General features: G+C 35.1%; 1 protein-coding gene across 2 annotated transcripts in view; it reads left to right on the top strand.

The window, feature by feature from the left end:
* The window catches only part of Crag (DENN domain-containing protein Crag), a 63,215-nt gene extending 47,146 nt beyond the window's left edge, over positions 1–16,069 (top strand). For both annotated transcript variants that reach the window (XM_072538233.1, XM_072538232.1), the window contains 5 exons: positions 552–898; positions 1,695–2,139; positions 3,140–3,216; positions 8,251–8,392; positions 11,819–16,069. In XM_072538233.1, coding sequence (XP_072394334.1) covers positions 552–898; positions 1,695–2,139; positions 3,140–3,216; positions 8,251–8,392; positions 11,819–12,122 — 1,315 coding nt within the window. In that variant the 3' untranslated portion in view covers positions 12,123–16,069. The remainder of the gene's footprint in view (positions 1–551; positions 899–1,694; positions 2,140–3,139; positions 3,217–8,250; positions 8,393–11,818) is intronic.
* Positions 16,070–16,425: the final 356 nt, after the last annotated feature.

Raw genomic sequence — 16,425 nt, 5'->3', positions numbered from 1 at the left:
TTGAGTATTAGTTAAACCGTTCAATATGAATAGGTTGTTTTAAATCAAGTCAAAAACGTGGTTAGGAACTTATTGGCATACAAAAGAGAGGTTAGAAATTACGCATTCTGCAAAAAAAGAGGAATGGTACCCAGAGAAGAAATGTCTTTAAAGAAGTAGTAGGATTTATATACGTAAGGAAAGTGTTGCTGGATCTTTGTTACCTAGTTAATTGATGATGTGATGATGATGACGATGTGCTCTCCATGATAAAGATATGCTGGACCTATCAAAATTCCAGCTGACTGCTGACTGCTCCAGGAATCTGGAGCATATCCGTAGGTAAATTAAAATTCAAGAAATATATTGTAGTCTTAGTTTATACTGCAATTGACTGTGTAATCGTTATCGAAGTAATATTTTAATGATTGTTTAAATATTTAGTTATATTAACATGAAACAGAACCAAGCGATAGATAATACTGTACATAGATATAGAATAGTGAAATATGGAAATGCTGCATGTTGTTTTGAGGATTGTCGTTACATTTTAAGTGTTTTGTTTCTTCTAGTCCAAGTAGTTTAACTAGTAAAAAATCCAACGAACTAATACAAGGTGGTCTCAGTTCAATCAAATCGGCGGCCACTACAATGGTAAAGAAGATGGAAGAAATCAAAGAAGCCATATCAACCTCCACCAATTCGACACCTGTTAAAGTCTTGACAGGTGACAGACTGGCGACTGGAGACGCTCCTGAAGGTACGGAAGGCGATTCGAATGATGGAAGTGATTGTGGAGACAGACACAGAAAGATTTCCACTGAAATGAGCAGTTATAGAGGAAGCGTGACCAATTTGAAGGAATACGACGAAATTCTGCCCGAGAGTCTGTTTCCAATGCCGAAAGAGGATAAAACTGGTAAGATGTCATTTATTTATATGGGTTTTCTTAAAAAAAATTAACCTAAAAATTAATGCAACAGGAGGAAACGTATCAATCGTAGAGTTTTAACCGCCATGTAACCTGGTAAATATTTCTATATACCTATTACTTTAAGGGGGTATATTCACGTTGCAGTTAAAATGAGTAGCATTCAAATAAACTAACGTTTAACATTTCTTTGAGTAGATGGCGTGTACATCATATTCCAATGTTTTAATTTTCCCGAAATTTAATTCTCTGAACAGCGACATTGTTGCCGGCGGTGCCAAGTACTGGAACTTACGATTGGTACCGTTTGCTCTCAATGAGCAGTATTCTTCAATGTCAATTGATATTAGTTATTAGTTTAAGTTTCAAAAATTCTAATTTTCGAATTGGATGATTGGATCATTCGATATAATTTTTGTATCATGTTTTTGTTTATTTACCTTTGAGACAACATTTTAGTAAACTGAACTACTAGAAAGTAGGATCAGGATACCCATACTTTTTGTATCATTTAATCAATTTTCTAGTTCAGAAACTATTGACAAAAAATTTTCTGTATGAGCTAGACATTTTAAAGCATTTTAAGTGGAAGTCGGTATAGAGGAATTAAGCGAATAAAAACTCAAGTTTTTGTATTTTAATTTAAATTGCAATAAAATTCATGGTTGAAACAAAACAATATGTTACAATTTCCAGAAGGCTCTATAAAAAACATAGTCCCAAGATATTTCAAATACCAATTTCTTATACTAATTCGTTGGTTTCTATATATTTTTATTTTTAGAAAGTGAATTAGACATAACCTTAACTACTTGCTCGCAATGCCACAACTGCTCGTGTCTTCTCTACGATGAAGACATAATGGCGAACTGGTCACCGGAAGACTCCAACCTAAACACAGTATGCCAGAACTGTAACAAACCGACCGTCCCGTTTTTGACTGTTTCAATTACCGGTCCAGATATCGAACCGTGCGATCCGTTCAGCATACCATACCTGAACCCCCTCGTTTTAAGAAAAGAACTAGAAAACATTTTAACACAAGAAGGTGATTTGTGCTTATCGGACTCCAAGTTCGTCGATGATCACCCGATTATTTACTGGAATCTCGTGTGGGTGTTCGAGAGGATCAACGTCCAGACGCATCTCCCGAATTTATATTTGAGAAAAAAGGCCTACTCTGAAAATACTGGCAGCAGCAATAAACTTAACGTGGAGAATGGTGATAGGTTAGTATTCATCGCATTTTAAAAGGGAATAAATAATGTACATGTTATATTATCACATTTTGAAGCACTATTTACATACCTACTTTAAGAAATCCATAAATTTTATACATTACGGCAAGCGAGAAAAGGCTGCTCACCTGCGCGTAAATAGAAAAGAAAGTTTCATGAGAGAGATGAAATAAGCTTGTAATCATGCTTGTTCCGAATGCGGTGTTGCCGCGTCAAAAATTTAGTTGTGATTTTAATTTCGAAAACAATGTATATTAAATATTATTTTAGACAATATTTACGTAAAGGATGTGGTTGATTTTAAATTTAAACTTGTAGAATACAAAAGGAATAGAAGTTAAAACCTTATCAAACCGAAAAAATGTTATTGTTGATCACTAGATAATCCATCCGAGCTATAAATATCTTCATCAGAATCACTGTTTGCTGCGTCATTATCCAAGTCAATCATAATTTGATCAAAAACTGCATCAAGTAAAGGTTCTTTCGACACAAAGGCATCCTCAATTGAAACGACTTTATCACAATTTTTTCCATTTTCACACGCTCTTACACATTACTTTTTAGTTCTGAATAGTTCTGAATTAGCTTCTTCTGTAGTAAACTTGAACACACTAAAAATAATTTCTGTTGCTTGAGATCCTAAATATTTATTTTTTATTGAATCGTTTCAAAAAAATATTTAAATATTTGACAACACTGCAGTTAATTTAACGTTAGGAGCTCGATCTCCTCCGCTTGACTATCAGAGAAAAAATAAATTATGTCATAATATTAAATTTGGTCAACTCTGAGCAAGCCACTTCTCGCTTGTCATACTGTAAACAGATACCTGCAGAATCAAGCGGATCTCGTACTATTAGGTGTGTCATAGTGGACCACTTGCTACATAGTTGCCAGTTTGGTATCGAAATAGAAACGACTTCTTTCAAAAGAGTGGAATATTATTACTTTATATTTTAGTATTTCTAACATTTTATTATTACTCTAGGTTATCAGGCGGAACAACTTCCATGGAACCAGTTGAAGAGGGAACTGATCCTTTGACTCAGGAGCTCACAGCTTTGGGTAAGTTGTAAATGTATTTAATTTGAAAACAGTACAAATATAATTATTTTTCTGTTTCTTTAAAAGCTGATCCTAAGGAAAAAGAAAGTAAGTTTGTGTGTGATATCGTTTGCCTAATAGTAATACATTGCTTTGAGTTGTTCTATAAAAAGGAACAACATTCTAAGCTTATTTAGTGTGTAGTTGAGAACATTTTTGACTAGCAATCTACTTCACAAGAAATTCTAAGTACAGTTGTTCCTTGATAATCCGACACCAAAGGGGTGTCGGATTATCAAAAGTGTCCGGATTACCGAAAGTGATTATATATTTGGCATTGTTGTGCTAGCAGTAGCCTACAATATTCTTAAATTTTATGAGGAAAGTGCTACCCAGATTAATATGCAAATGAAACACCCATTTCGGCTAACTAGACATTGTTTATTAAAAGAAATATGAAGCTAATAAATTTAATGTGCATACAGTGTGTAAATAATAACTTATAAACATTATACGTATTAATAACTAAATGTTGCAACTAAGGTAAATTAATTATGGACGTATGTAAATACAGTAGACTCCCTCTATAACGAGAACTGCAATGGCAGACTAATTACCTCGTTATAAGCCGATCTCGTTTAATCAAACAACAATAATACTGTGCATACATATGAATATGTAGTTTTCTAAAACATTAACTTCATATAGTGAAGCCATTCGGAGCAATATAAGATGCTAAATATTGTTTGAATGGCGTTTTTGAAAAAAAGTTGTTTACTTTACACAATGATATACGTTAAAACAAAAAATCTGTATTCTGTACATCTATATAAAGCGTATTTTCAATGATAACATAAACTATTACTTCTGCAATTGGAAGAAGTCTGTCATTTTTGACTGCTTTAAATTGTCCAGTATTCTATCTGTTATCTATCATATTTTCTAAATATGTGAGACAGTTGTATGCTTCTTCATTTGCGTTTTGTCTTTGGATAAAGTTTCTTACAACATTTAAAGCACTTTCCACATCTTGTCTATTAGGACCTTCTTATTATTAGGTGCGAATGGTCAACCCCCTACAATGACACTTGTGAATCATAAATTGTAAAGTTCCGAAGAAGTTTATTGCGGGCGGCAGTAAAAAGCGTATTTATTTATAGCCACGGCCGGGCTAACGTAAAAATCACGTTTTTCGATCTTATTTTCTCTCGTTATAACCAAATTTGCCTCGCTATATAGGGGGTTATAGTTCAATATAAATTTCACGAGACATCTAATGTAACTCGTTATAAGCGAAACCTCGTAATAACTCGTGTTCGTTATAGAGAGAGTACACAATGTACTGTGCTCACACTTTGAAGAAATCTTTGATTGTCTTTTGCTTTTTCTTGTTTAGACAGTCTGTCATTGCTTGTTCTTGTCCTTTCTTTCTTTATTTTATGTCCTTATAGACACTTCGTCTCAGGACCAGTAACTTCGTGTGGAGTCATACGTTGCCATGTTATCATATCCACTGGTAACTTTAACATCCTAATATATAAGACTAAATAATGTAAACTAAATTGTAATATATAACTTTTAACGGGTTTTTACCCATATATTTAGTGGCTCAAAACATGTACACCTAGACACTGATGATGGAATATGAATTCCGAAAACGTTTTGTCTTCATGACATAGCCCGTTTGGGTTTTTTTAATTTATATACCTTTTATAAAGGATTTTAACAAAAATTTTTTGTGATACATGGTATACAGCCAGCTACAGGAACTTAGTTTCCTTGTGGATTGTAATGAAGAAGTGTGTTTTCAACAAGTTGAAGAGCGAGAAACCGAAAACATTGTGGACGAATGTGAACCGCATACTTAAAATTTGACTACGAGTCTCAAAGGTAAAATGTTCATAGCTGGTGTATTGTATCTAATCTTCGGAAACGTACTATAAAAAGGAATATTTTGCATATTATTCAAGGACCATCTGGACAGGCAAAAGATGCTAATACACCATTAGATGTATTTCAGTGTTTAATGAACGATTCTGTTAGAAAAAATTCTGTTGCACACCAATACTCAAATCAGCCTAAAGTCTAAAAAATTTAAAGTTTTTAAACATACTAATTCTCTCGTAACAAGGGATGAATTAAAAGCTCTTGTTGGACCACTTATATTTTCTTTAGCACAAAAAGATAACCATCGTAGAGAGATGTTTGATTCCAAAATGTCTGGCTCCGTTTAGAGAGCAACAATCAGCTGCGAAAAATTTGATTTTCGTCTACATAATCTTAGGTTCGATGATAAAACCACAAGAACTGAAAGAAAAAATATAGATAGGTTTGCCCCTATCCGGGAAATATGGGAGGAATTTATTTTTAATTGTAAAGAGTCCTATCAACCAGGTAGCTATGTAACTATTGGCGAGCAGTTATTAGCTTTTAGGGGCCGGTGCCGTTTTAGGATGTATATCCCGAATAAGCCGGCCAAGTACAGAATTAAAATTGTGATGACTTGCGACGTGGGTACCAAGTACATGTTAAACGCAGACCCTTACCTCGGCAAATTTACACACACAAATGGAGAATCTCTAGGAGAATACTATGTTAAAAAGTTGGCTGAAACTATTTACGGAAGTTACCGAAACGTCACAATGGACAATTGGTTCACTTCAGTGAACCTTGCGGATACTCTTTTGAAGCCTCCTTACATGTTTACAATTATTGGTACTTTGCGGCAAAATAAACGAGGGATACCCCCTGAAATGGTTAATCTTAAAAACAAAGAAATCGCAAATTCAAGATTTTGCTTTGACCGAGAGAAGACGTTAGTGTCGTATAAATCCAAAAAGAACAAAACCGTTCTAGTTTTATCGACAATGCACTAAGGTTTAGTTGTTCCTCCAACTACTAAAAAACCAGAAATAACATTGCACTATAACCAAGCAAAGGGTGGTGTGGACACTTTCGACCAAATGTATGGCCACCGAAGTTGCTCCCGAAAAACTTGAAGATGACCGCTTTGTATTTTCTATGGTATGATAAATATAGCGTGTATAAACTCTTGGATTATATATAATCATAATTTATCAGGAAATAATCAGGAACCAATCACGAGAGAGGCTTTTGTGTTAAATCTACATCAACAACTCACAAGGTTATGGCTTGAAAAGAGTTTTGCGATGCCGACTTTGCAACGATCGGTGAAGCTTCTGATTAGCGATTTAATTCGAATTCCTTTGGAAGTTGCTGGCCTCAATCAACCTTTTAACAAACGTACTACATGCTATATATGTCTCCCTAAAAAAAGACGAATGACGTTACTTCATTGCAATCACTTCAAACGAGCATTTTGCGCAGAACACCGTGCTCTTTGTTGCTTTACCCGTGACGTAGATAAATAAATTTTGAATTTTTTTTGCATATTTTAGGCATATAAATATTCCATTATTCATTTAAAAAATTAATTAAAATTTCATCTTAATTTTTTGTTTTACTTTTTTGGAATTGAAAAAAAAAAGTTAATATTACGAATGGTTAGTATCTACGGAAGTGTAAATTAAGGTTAGTGTTCTAGGGTTAATGTAAACAAAATAGTGACAAAAAGAAGTTACTCTCAAGTGGCGATAATACTCAACAACGTTTTGATAAACAATCTTGCAAACTCACCAAGTTTCCTTTACAATACTCGTCAGAGCACCTGATCTTCTTCTGATAAGTTCGACAGCTCGTTCATCATCATCATCATTTTGGCTTTACAACCCTGTGTGGGTCCTAGCCTCCCCAAGGATTTTTTTCCAGTCGTCCCTATCCATCGCCTTCCTCCGCCAAGCACGTATTTCCATATTTCTCATATCTTGATCTATGTTATCTAGGAATCTTGTTCTGGGTCTTCCTCTTCTTCTTTGACCAATAGGTCTATCAAGGAGCGTTTTTCTAGCTGGGCGGGTTTGCTCCATCCGCATTACATGGCCTACCCACCTCAGATGTCCTATCTTAATGTGTTTTACGATATCTGGCTCCTAGTATATTCTATAGAGTTCGAAGTTGTATCGTCTTCTCCAGACACCATTTTCATTTACCGCTCCATAAATTCGCCTTAGTATTTTTCTTTCGAAACATCCTAACATGTTTTAATTGCTTTTTGTTAAAGTCCAGGTTTCTGAACCATATGTTAGGACTGGGCGTATTATTGTTTTGTAGAGTTTTACTTTTGTATTTCTTGATATAACTGTAGATTTAAAAAAAAGATTAAGCCCAAAATAGCATCTATTAGCCGTGCAAATTCTGCGGTTTATCTCTGCGGTAGTGTCATTTTCAATATTGACTAGCGTTCCCAGGTATACAAATTCGTTAACTGCTTCGATGACGTCGTTTTCTATAACAAGTGGCCGTAGTATTTGTGGTTGCGTACCTATTTTCATGTATTTCGTTCTTTTGGTGTTTATTAATATTAAACCCATTTTTTAGCCGCTTCCTTTAGTGCTACGTACACCTCTCGTGCTGCGTTTTTCGTTCTCCCAACAATATTGATATCATCAGCATATGCTAGGATTTGCACAAATTTGTTATATATTGAACCGGTAATTGTGATTTGTGATGTACGTATTACCTTTTCCAGAGCTAGATTGAATAGTATACAGGAGAGTGGGTCTCCCTGACGTAGCCCGTTATTTGTTTTAAAAGGTTCAGAGAGTTCCCCTGGATTCGTACTCTGCATTCAACTTTTTCAAGGGTTAGTTTGGTTAGACTTACCAACTGATTTGGTACTCCTAGGTCTAAACAATTCTCTTCTATTTACAGAGTCGTAGGCTGCCTTGTAGTCTATAAATATGTGGTGCGTGTCTACACCGTATTCCAGTGTTTTCTCTAGAATTTGTCTCACCTCGACAGCTCGTTCAGTGCCGTATATTTCCCGACGACTGTCACACATACCAGTGTTTCACCGTTATGTTCCTTTAGTTTTATTTAGTTCAGAGCTTATTGACTGACATAATTGCTTATTTTATTAAATTGTTATCTAGTGACGTTATATGACATTTTAATGTACATGTTTTACTTCTCTAGCACAATTGGCCGCTCAAGTCCATTTGCGATGTCACTGGGATGAGCCCGGTTTGCATATTGACGGTCCTCCTATGTACATGTTGTGGAAAATGAGAGATACTTCCCAGTTTAACTCTAACGGAAGGAGCCTAATTACAAAGACGTAAGTTTTTATGTTATTTTGTACAATTAATCATAACGATTTGCAAATATAATAGTAAATTGCATATGAACGGTAAAAAGTGTTTAGTAGGTTCATTTTGATAATTACATAATTGAAACAAGATTTTATAGTTTATTATACGTTTTTATTCAATAAAAGCTCCTTGTACTTCAATACACTCGAATCAATAACCTTGTATTTTATATAAATCGTTTCCTAATAGAATTTTGTGAAATACTGGACACTGTAATAATTCGTGCTGGGATTTTCGTTTAATAGTTTTTAGCTGTGAAAGGAAGTCCCTTCCCTTAATGAAAAATAATTTTTTTTTCACCAATTTTTACATTCTGTTCACAACGGACCTTTTAGGTCGAGTGAAAGGATGATTAAGCGTCCACTCATACTGAACTTTTTTTTGAGGAGGAAATCTTCATAAGACCGTCTGAGTAGACCACAGCACCCCAAGAACCTTGGGTATTGCCCCCTCCCCTGGCGCGTGGGATTCAGTCCGTTCGCCCGATCCAGACACCCGTGAATCCGATCGAATCAATCGCGAGAACGCAACTGCCTACTCACTAAAACCCCCTCATTTCCAGCCGCGGACACTCGATACGTGTTCTTAGGAAACGTTACTTCGCCTGCCCCGCTGCTGTCCCTCTGTCTACTTCATGTCGGTAGGGCCGACACGGAATAAAAGTCTTTTATGTCTTAAGTCTTCTGTCACCCTCTCATCTCCCATCTTGTCTCGTTCTTTTTGGTGTTTTATTTTACTATTTCTGTTATTAGGTCTACTATAATGTTGAAGTTCTCTGTGTTTTGGTATGTCTACATTCATTATATTCTCTGATGTTTTCTCTCCTAGCCTTGTTCTCATATCTTGTTTATCGTGGAAAACGTTGCAATGGAATACGCAATGTTCTGCGTCGTCGCGCACTCCGCATTCTATACATAAATCACCTTCAATTTTCCTTATGCGATATCTATAAGACCTGAATTAGCCGTGCACGCTCAGGAATTATGTAAAAAAGTAATTTGTTCTTTAAACCTACATTTATACCACTGTTTCACATCTGGAATTACTTTCTTTGTCCATTTCGCTTTTTCTGTGTGTGCCTCTTATTCTTGTTGTCATTCGTTTAGCATTTGTTCTCTTACCTCGGCTTTCATACGTGTTCGGTGGCCGATATATATCATTGTCGTATAAGATCTTACGTTCTTTCGCTAGGAGGTAAGTGGGGAGCGTATTCGCAATCACCTGCACGGCTATCGTAGATGGATCCTGGTACGCACTTATTACCTTGAGGAGTTTTCTTTGGGTTCTTGTCAATATTTTTTCATATTTGTTACACTTCATACGTTCATACTTCATGAGTTAGCTTCGTACGGGTTTTTTTCTGGATTTGGGTAATAATACGTGTCTCGCTAACTTCAATTTATCTGGGAATTCTTGCTTATTCAAAAGTTTATTGAATAATTTTTCTTCTTCTTTTTATGTAGAAATAAATCTGTCTGTTTTATAATGTGCCTCCAGTAAGTTGTTGTGGTCTTCCTACTGATCGTCTTTCTATTGGGGAACCGTCTCTTGCCGTATTTATGTCTATATGTTGCCATTTGACTTATATGATCGTTCCATTCTACTCTTCTATTTCTTACCCAGTCCTTGATGTTCTCCACCTTGCATCTACGTCGTATATCTGTTCTTCCAGCTCTGCCTCATAGTGTTTTGCTGTAATTTTTTTAAGTGTCTTCATTCCTGCTGTTTCTAACATTCTTTTTGTCCTGTCTGTGCCAGGTCGTGTTTCTGCTGCGTATGTCAATATTGGTCTAATGACTGTTTTGATACTCTGATATTCTTTTTCTGTATAAGTATTCCGTGGATTCCGTATTCAGTCCTTCGACTCTGATTTTTGTTTGTTTTGGCGCCGCTCTCTTAGGTGTGAAGTATTTCATGATGATTCTTATTTTACATAATACTGGGCTATGGTCGCTGAGTTGATGCATCTTACGTCAATTATTTTTGATGGATGTATATTTCTGTTGGTTATAACGTAATCTATCATAGATCTGTGTCCATGGGTATTGAATGTATATTTGTGTTGGTCTTTGTGGTTTAAAAATATGTTATTTATTTTAAGTTCATTATTTTTGCAGAAGTTTATCATCAGTTCTCTATTTTCGTTTTTAACATTCCCCTTAGGTTTTTGCTTAATTCCGGGTATTACTTCTATTCAAGCAAGGATAATAATATCCCCCAATATTATCATCTTCCCTCTGACTTGATCCTCTACTTGTTTCAATTTGTCATAAAACGTTTCCCTTGTTGTTTGAGACTTGCTATTTTCTGGGCCGTATACTCCGATGATGTTCAGGTCTTCCTTTGCTGGTATCTTTGATGTATTAGTAAGGCTACAACTTCTTTGTCCTTGTTTTCTTTTGCTACTCCACTGTAGATTAGTATGTATTCACCTAATTGTGATTGTCTTTTTCCTTTATTTTTTGTTTCCTGTAGAGCGCAAATGTCTATTTGTTTCTCTTTCAGCACTTGGGTTATTTCTTGGTCCCTTGAGTTGAGCGACATGTTGATATTCCATGTAGTAATTCTCATCTGGGTTTTGGATATTTTTCGCTTGTCCTTATTTCTTGCCGTGGTCGTCGTCATAGTGTCAAGCCATTTCTTTGAGCAATATTCGTTTTTACGATTGGTAAGTTGCTAACCTAGCCAATCACCCTCTACATTTTATCCGGGCTTCGGATCGGTTGTGGTAACCGCAGAGCTGCTCAATCCACCCGCAAGTACCCCAGGCAGTGTTTCATTGAATACTCTACGTATCAATTTGGCTTTCTCTTTTACTACCAGCTTTATTGCATGTAGCATGACTATATCTGGACTTATTGCTTTACCTGTCTTAATACTTTCTGCTGCTTGAATGATCTCTCCAGTAGTAAATACTGCAGGTCGAATATTTTTTTCTATCCGTAAAAATGTATTGTCCGGCTTCCTTGGAAATAGGGTGTTCGCTATTGCCATCTTTTCTTTTGTACAAAGGTTTTTTTTTGCGCTTTTAGATGCCTCGTTATGTTCTTCTTGGTTTCTGTGCTTTTGTGTTAATTGCATGTGTGGTCTGTCTGTTTGTAGTACTTCTTTATGTGCATTTTTGATATTTTCTCGGAACTTATTGAAGTTGGTAGTTTCTTCTGGTAGGTTATTTATTTGTCTTCTATTTTTTTTATCAAATACCGTCCTCTTCCTGCCGTAGTGCCAATTTCGTACGTGATGTACCGGTGAAAGGTATTAGGATAGTACATCCTAACCTAACCTAACCTAATGTTCAAATATTTGAGGTAATATTGACCATACAAGGGTTTACTTTATTTAATATATGTAGATTAAACATATCTTTTCATATTTTTAACATTTTTTTCCAGGTTTATGCAGCAGATCATAAACTACATACGCGTAAGTGACCTAGCGGAACCAGTGAGGACTTTATCGAAAGATAGAAAAGAAGACGAAAACAGCAAGTGCAACTCAATCTATAGAGACATTCTATTTTTAGCTTGCAAAGTATTAGGGCGGGCTCAGATCGATATTAACACGTTTGACAAAGAGTATGCAGCAGCCTATTCTAGGGCAACAGAAAGACAATATAAGCTTTATCCGCAGGATAAACCCATCAGTTTATCGGCTCTTTATTGTAGACAATATTTCAGACCTCTAACATTGCCTTGAGTTTTACTAGTACAGGTTTTCTGTTAAAAGTTAGGTTGTTATCACGAAAACGCTGTATCTGTGAGACACAGCTGTCAAATCAAACTCGGCTCCATTTATGCGGGTGGAGCGTTAGCATATATTTTATAATTAATTGTTTGTACAAAGATAATATACATATCTAATAAAGAAATATATGAAAACTATTAGAAATAGTATTTGGAATAATGTTTTATATAAAACTTTCGTACTACTTACGTGCAATGTTAATTTTGTGTCCAAACACATAATTTAGATAAAAAAAAGTGTAATAAGTTTTAAAATCGTGTTCCTGTAAAGTAGAATGGGTTTTAAAACAAAATTAGAAGTATCTTCTACAGTATTTTCTCTTCGTTTTATTAGATTTGTTTCTTTCATTCTCATTTATAGTTGAAAAGTTGTTTTAATTCTTATATTTCTTCACGAAACTTTGCAATTGAACACAAGAATTAAAAAACTAAAAAACTACCTTTACCAGCCGGGATATAATCCCAAGAAATGTGGTCTTGAAATATGATAGAATTTTTTGAAGACCTTTTTCCATTTTGACAAGTGCCTTTGTGTTAAACTATCCATTAAGTATTTTAATTTTGATAAAAAATAGATCTGCATAGTCCCATCAACCTCTCGTATATTTTTATACTTTTGATTTTATTAAATCAATAGTAAAATACACCAAACAATTAATTTAAAATCGATATCTCTTACATGCACTCCGAGTTTCTCTAGTTACGCTTAATGCTTTAATTTTAAAACAATAATATAAGTTTAGTACATGTCTAGGTAGATGTACTCATATTAGGATCGATTTCGACTCGTAAAAGTAACACCGCGCTGTTGCCAACCTCACAATTTTTGCTTGATGCTAATTACTCGACTTTTTTAAATTGAGATTTTATAATCTATTTGCATACTAGAAATAGTACGCCTAAACAATTACACGTTAACAAATAATAATTATCACCAACAGAAGCGAAGTATGAATCGCCTTATACTCTCTCTAACGCTATTTTATAATCCTTCAGCCCAAAATATGCCTTCAGAACGATTATAATGCGCGTTCTTTTTATTGACTGTAAATATATATATTATCTTTTTCTTTATGTGCTTTGTCCGGTCTCCCTGATGTTGACAATGATTCTGACGATTTTTTCTCGATTCTGCGTAAAGGAAAATTGTGACGACCTGTCGAATTGGCTTACAGGATTTTAACGGTTATAGGTTGCTGATTCTTTATGTCGCCTCTTGTGGGGTGAAATAATACAATAATAAACTAATACAAACCAACTAGACACTTGGTAAATTAAATACTTTGCTCTTATACGGAACGAGAGAAATTACTAAGAACAACTTTCTTCTGTGATTGTTGAGTTATATGATGAGACTGTTAGAGCGAGCTGGCCGAAAGAGGATATCGGAAGTGATTTTTTTGCCAAGGAGGAGTGGCCTTTGACAACATAAGGTATTTGAACATCTGACAAGTGTCAGAGGTGGCGGTAATTTAATTTAAAATAATATAAAGTTTATAGTTGGTTTTTCAACACTGCGCAAGAGTTGACAAGACGGAGACAGATGGAAAGAGCTGAGGGAGACCTATGTCCAGCAGTGGACGCATACAGGTTGATGATGATGAAACTTAAGAACTAATACTTGAGATTAGAAAAAGTCTAGAAAGTCATGTTGATTAGCAAAAGAAGAAGAATTTGGAAAAAATTAGTGTTTTGCATAATTCGTTTATTGCTTAGCTCATTGTCCATTCTGCCATTTCTAGGAAGGTGGACAAGTCACCAGGAGACATCTCCCTTATATGGGCTAGGGCTCGCCGGACGCGTACTCTCGTATTAACGATAACTCCGCGCATTCACATAGGACATGCTCTACAGTTTTGTCTTCTCGGTCACACTTCCTGCATAGAGGTGTGTCTACTAGCCCCAGTGTGTGGAGGTGTTTGCTAAGTTGACAATGTCCAGTTAAAAAACCAACTGTCAAGCATAGGTTGCGTAGGTTTTTCCTGGTCATTCCCAAGTACTTCTTTGATGCTGACTTTTCAAGGTTACTTAGTGTTACCCTAGCAAGTCTAGATCATTGCCCTTCTTCCCATCTTTTCGCGTTTTTACGTATGGGAGTGACATTTGACAATTTCCGCGATTGTTGTAGTTGACCAACCAAAAAGATCCCCAGGTCTTAAGAGTCTTAGGCCTGTCGCCTTCCTAGCTAATTGGTCAACAATACGTTTGCCTTTATTCCTATTGTGTCTTTTAATCCACTTCAGGATGATGCTATTACCATCCGAAGCTTGATTTAGTGACTCGTGGGACTCCATTGCTAACCCTAATGTGACACGTGGTCTATTCAAGGATAGTAGCGCTTGTCTGCTGCTATCTGTGCAGATTATTATAGTTTTCACGGCTATACCTTTTTGGGTTATCTCTTTTGCGGCTATGGAGATACCAGCCAGTTCTGTCTGAACTACGCTGGCATTTTTGCTCATACCCCACTTTTTGGGTTCAGTGATCTGTAGTTATATGCCGCATCCTGAGCCTTCCATTTTGAAGCCATCGGTGTATATGCAATACGCATTTGCTACGTTTGACTCTCTATACTGTTTTGTTTTGATTTTGTAGGGTTTGTCATATTGCAGCATATTTAAGGATTTATGCAGTCCTGCTAGGCTATAACCAATGCCGTCAAAATGAGTAGTTTTACAACGTGCGCAACGAAACTTTATCATAATTGACGTTTACTATATACTTTTTCAAAAAATAGTTGTGACGACCTGTCAAAAGATTATTCTTCTTCTTTAAGTGCCATCTCCCGATCGGAGGTTGGATATCATCATCACTATCTTTACTCTATCTACTGCTGCTCTGAAGAGTTCTATAGAACTGCATTTAAACCAGTCCCTTAAATTCTTTAACCATGACACTCTCCTTCTTCCTATACTCCTTCCTCCTCTTATCTTTCCCTGTATTATCTAAATATATAAAAAGATTATTACAATTTACTATTAATTTATTTTTTAATGATTTGTATTTTGACTACGATTTCCGAAGTGGAAATCGAAATGTCAAATAAACTTATTTTTAAATAAAATTGTGACTTATTCCCAACAAAAATAGTAAATTGCATTAAGATGCCGCAAGAAAATAACTTCAAAACAGAAAAATTATTTTAAAATAAGGAGTTGTTATAAGCCGCTTCAAGCGCCAATTAACAACTCCTTATTTAAAATAATCTTTTTAAAAACATAAATACAAGTTACATATTATGTTTATATAGGATAAAGCCACAATTGATTGTAATGATTGTTTTATTATTTTTTGAATAATTTTTTTAAAAACGACTTTCGGCGTAAAAACAACTTTCAACGTAAATCGTAATGTCAAATAACAATAATTATAAAATGTAATTTTCATTACAATCATTTGTGGCTTAATCCCATATAAACATAATAGTTAACTTAGACATGCCACAAGAAAACAATTTCAGAACATTTTTTTATATAAATACAATATTTAACTTGAACATGTCAAAAGAAATTGAGAACCTCTCATTTTAAGAACCTCTTTTAAAAACTTCTTAAGAACGTCTTTTAAAAAATGTAAGAAAGCAACACTGCATTGTCGATTTTACGAGTTCAAAACAGCTCCACTTAAGAGCGCATCAACTACACATTTACCTTTAGTTTAAATAAAAACGCTTTTCCATTATTTGACTTTTAATTAAAGTTAAACATACGTGAATAAATATTTTTCTCGGGTCATAACTCATTTGGAGTATACTACGTAGCATCTAGTTTCCTCGCAGATACAGTGGATTGTTTTTGTTAAATTTTAGTTTAAGATTTTATTTATGAAGCATATTTTGTTTAAGGTTAACAGTATTTGCAGTAGGCAACTAGTGATGTAAAATAAAATTGTTAATTTCTCTGTTTTCTTTTACTTATACCAAAAAAATTATCTGTAGCCTAAACATACATCCTTAAAACTCCATGCTCAGCTTACGACAATGTATTTATCAAACTTCCTAAAAAGAAACTCTTTTTCCTACCTAGAAAATTGCGGATCTCTGCAACAACGAACTCCTTGACGAATATACGGATACCATGGAGGAAACACCTGTTTTTTCCACACTTAGTAAATAGGTCAATTCGAGCTTTGCTCATGGACAGGGAGGGTTCGGTTTTCTGTGGTTTTTCGATTAAATTGCTAAATGTTACGTGTCCATAAGGAGATAACAGTCACAGCTGACTTCAATGCGAAATATTAGGATCAATAAAAGTTTT

Source organism: Diabrotica undecimpunctata, chromosome 7 (genome assembly GCF_040954645.1).
Source record: "Diabrotica undecimpunctata isolate CICGRU chromosome 7, icDiaUnde3, whole genome shotgun sequence".
NCBI lineage: Eukaryota > Metazoa > Arthropoda > Insecta > Coleoptera > Chrysomelidae > Diabrotica > Diabrotica undecimpunctata.
Note: the sequence above shows the minus strand (reverse complement) of the source record. Positions and strands in the feature narration are given on the sequence as shown.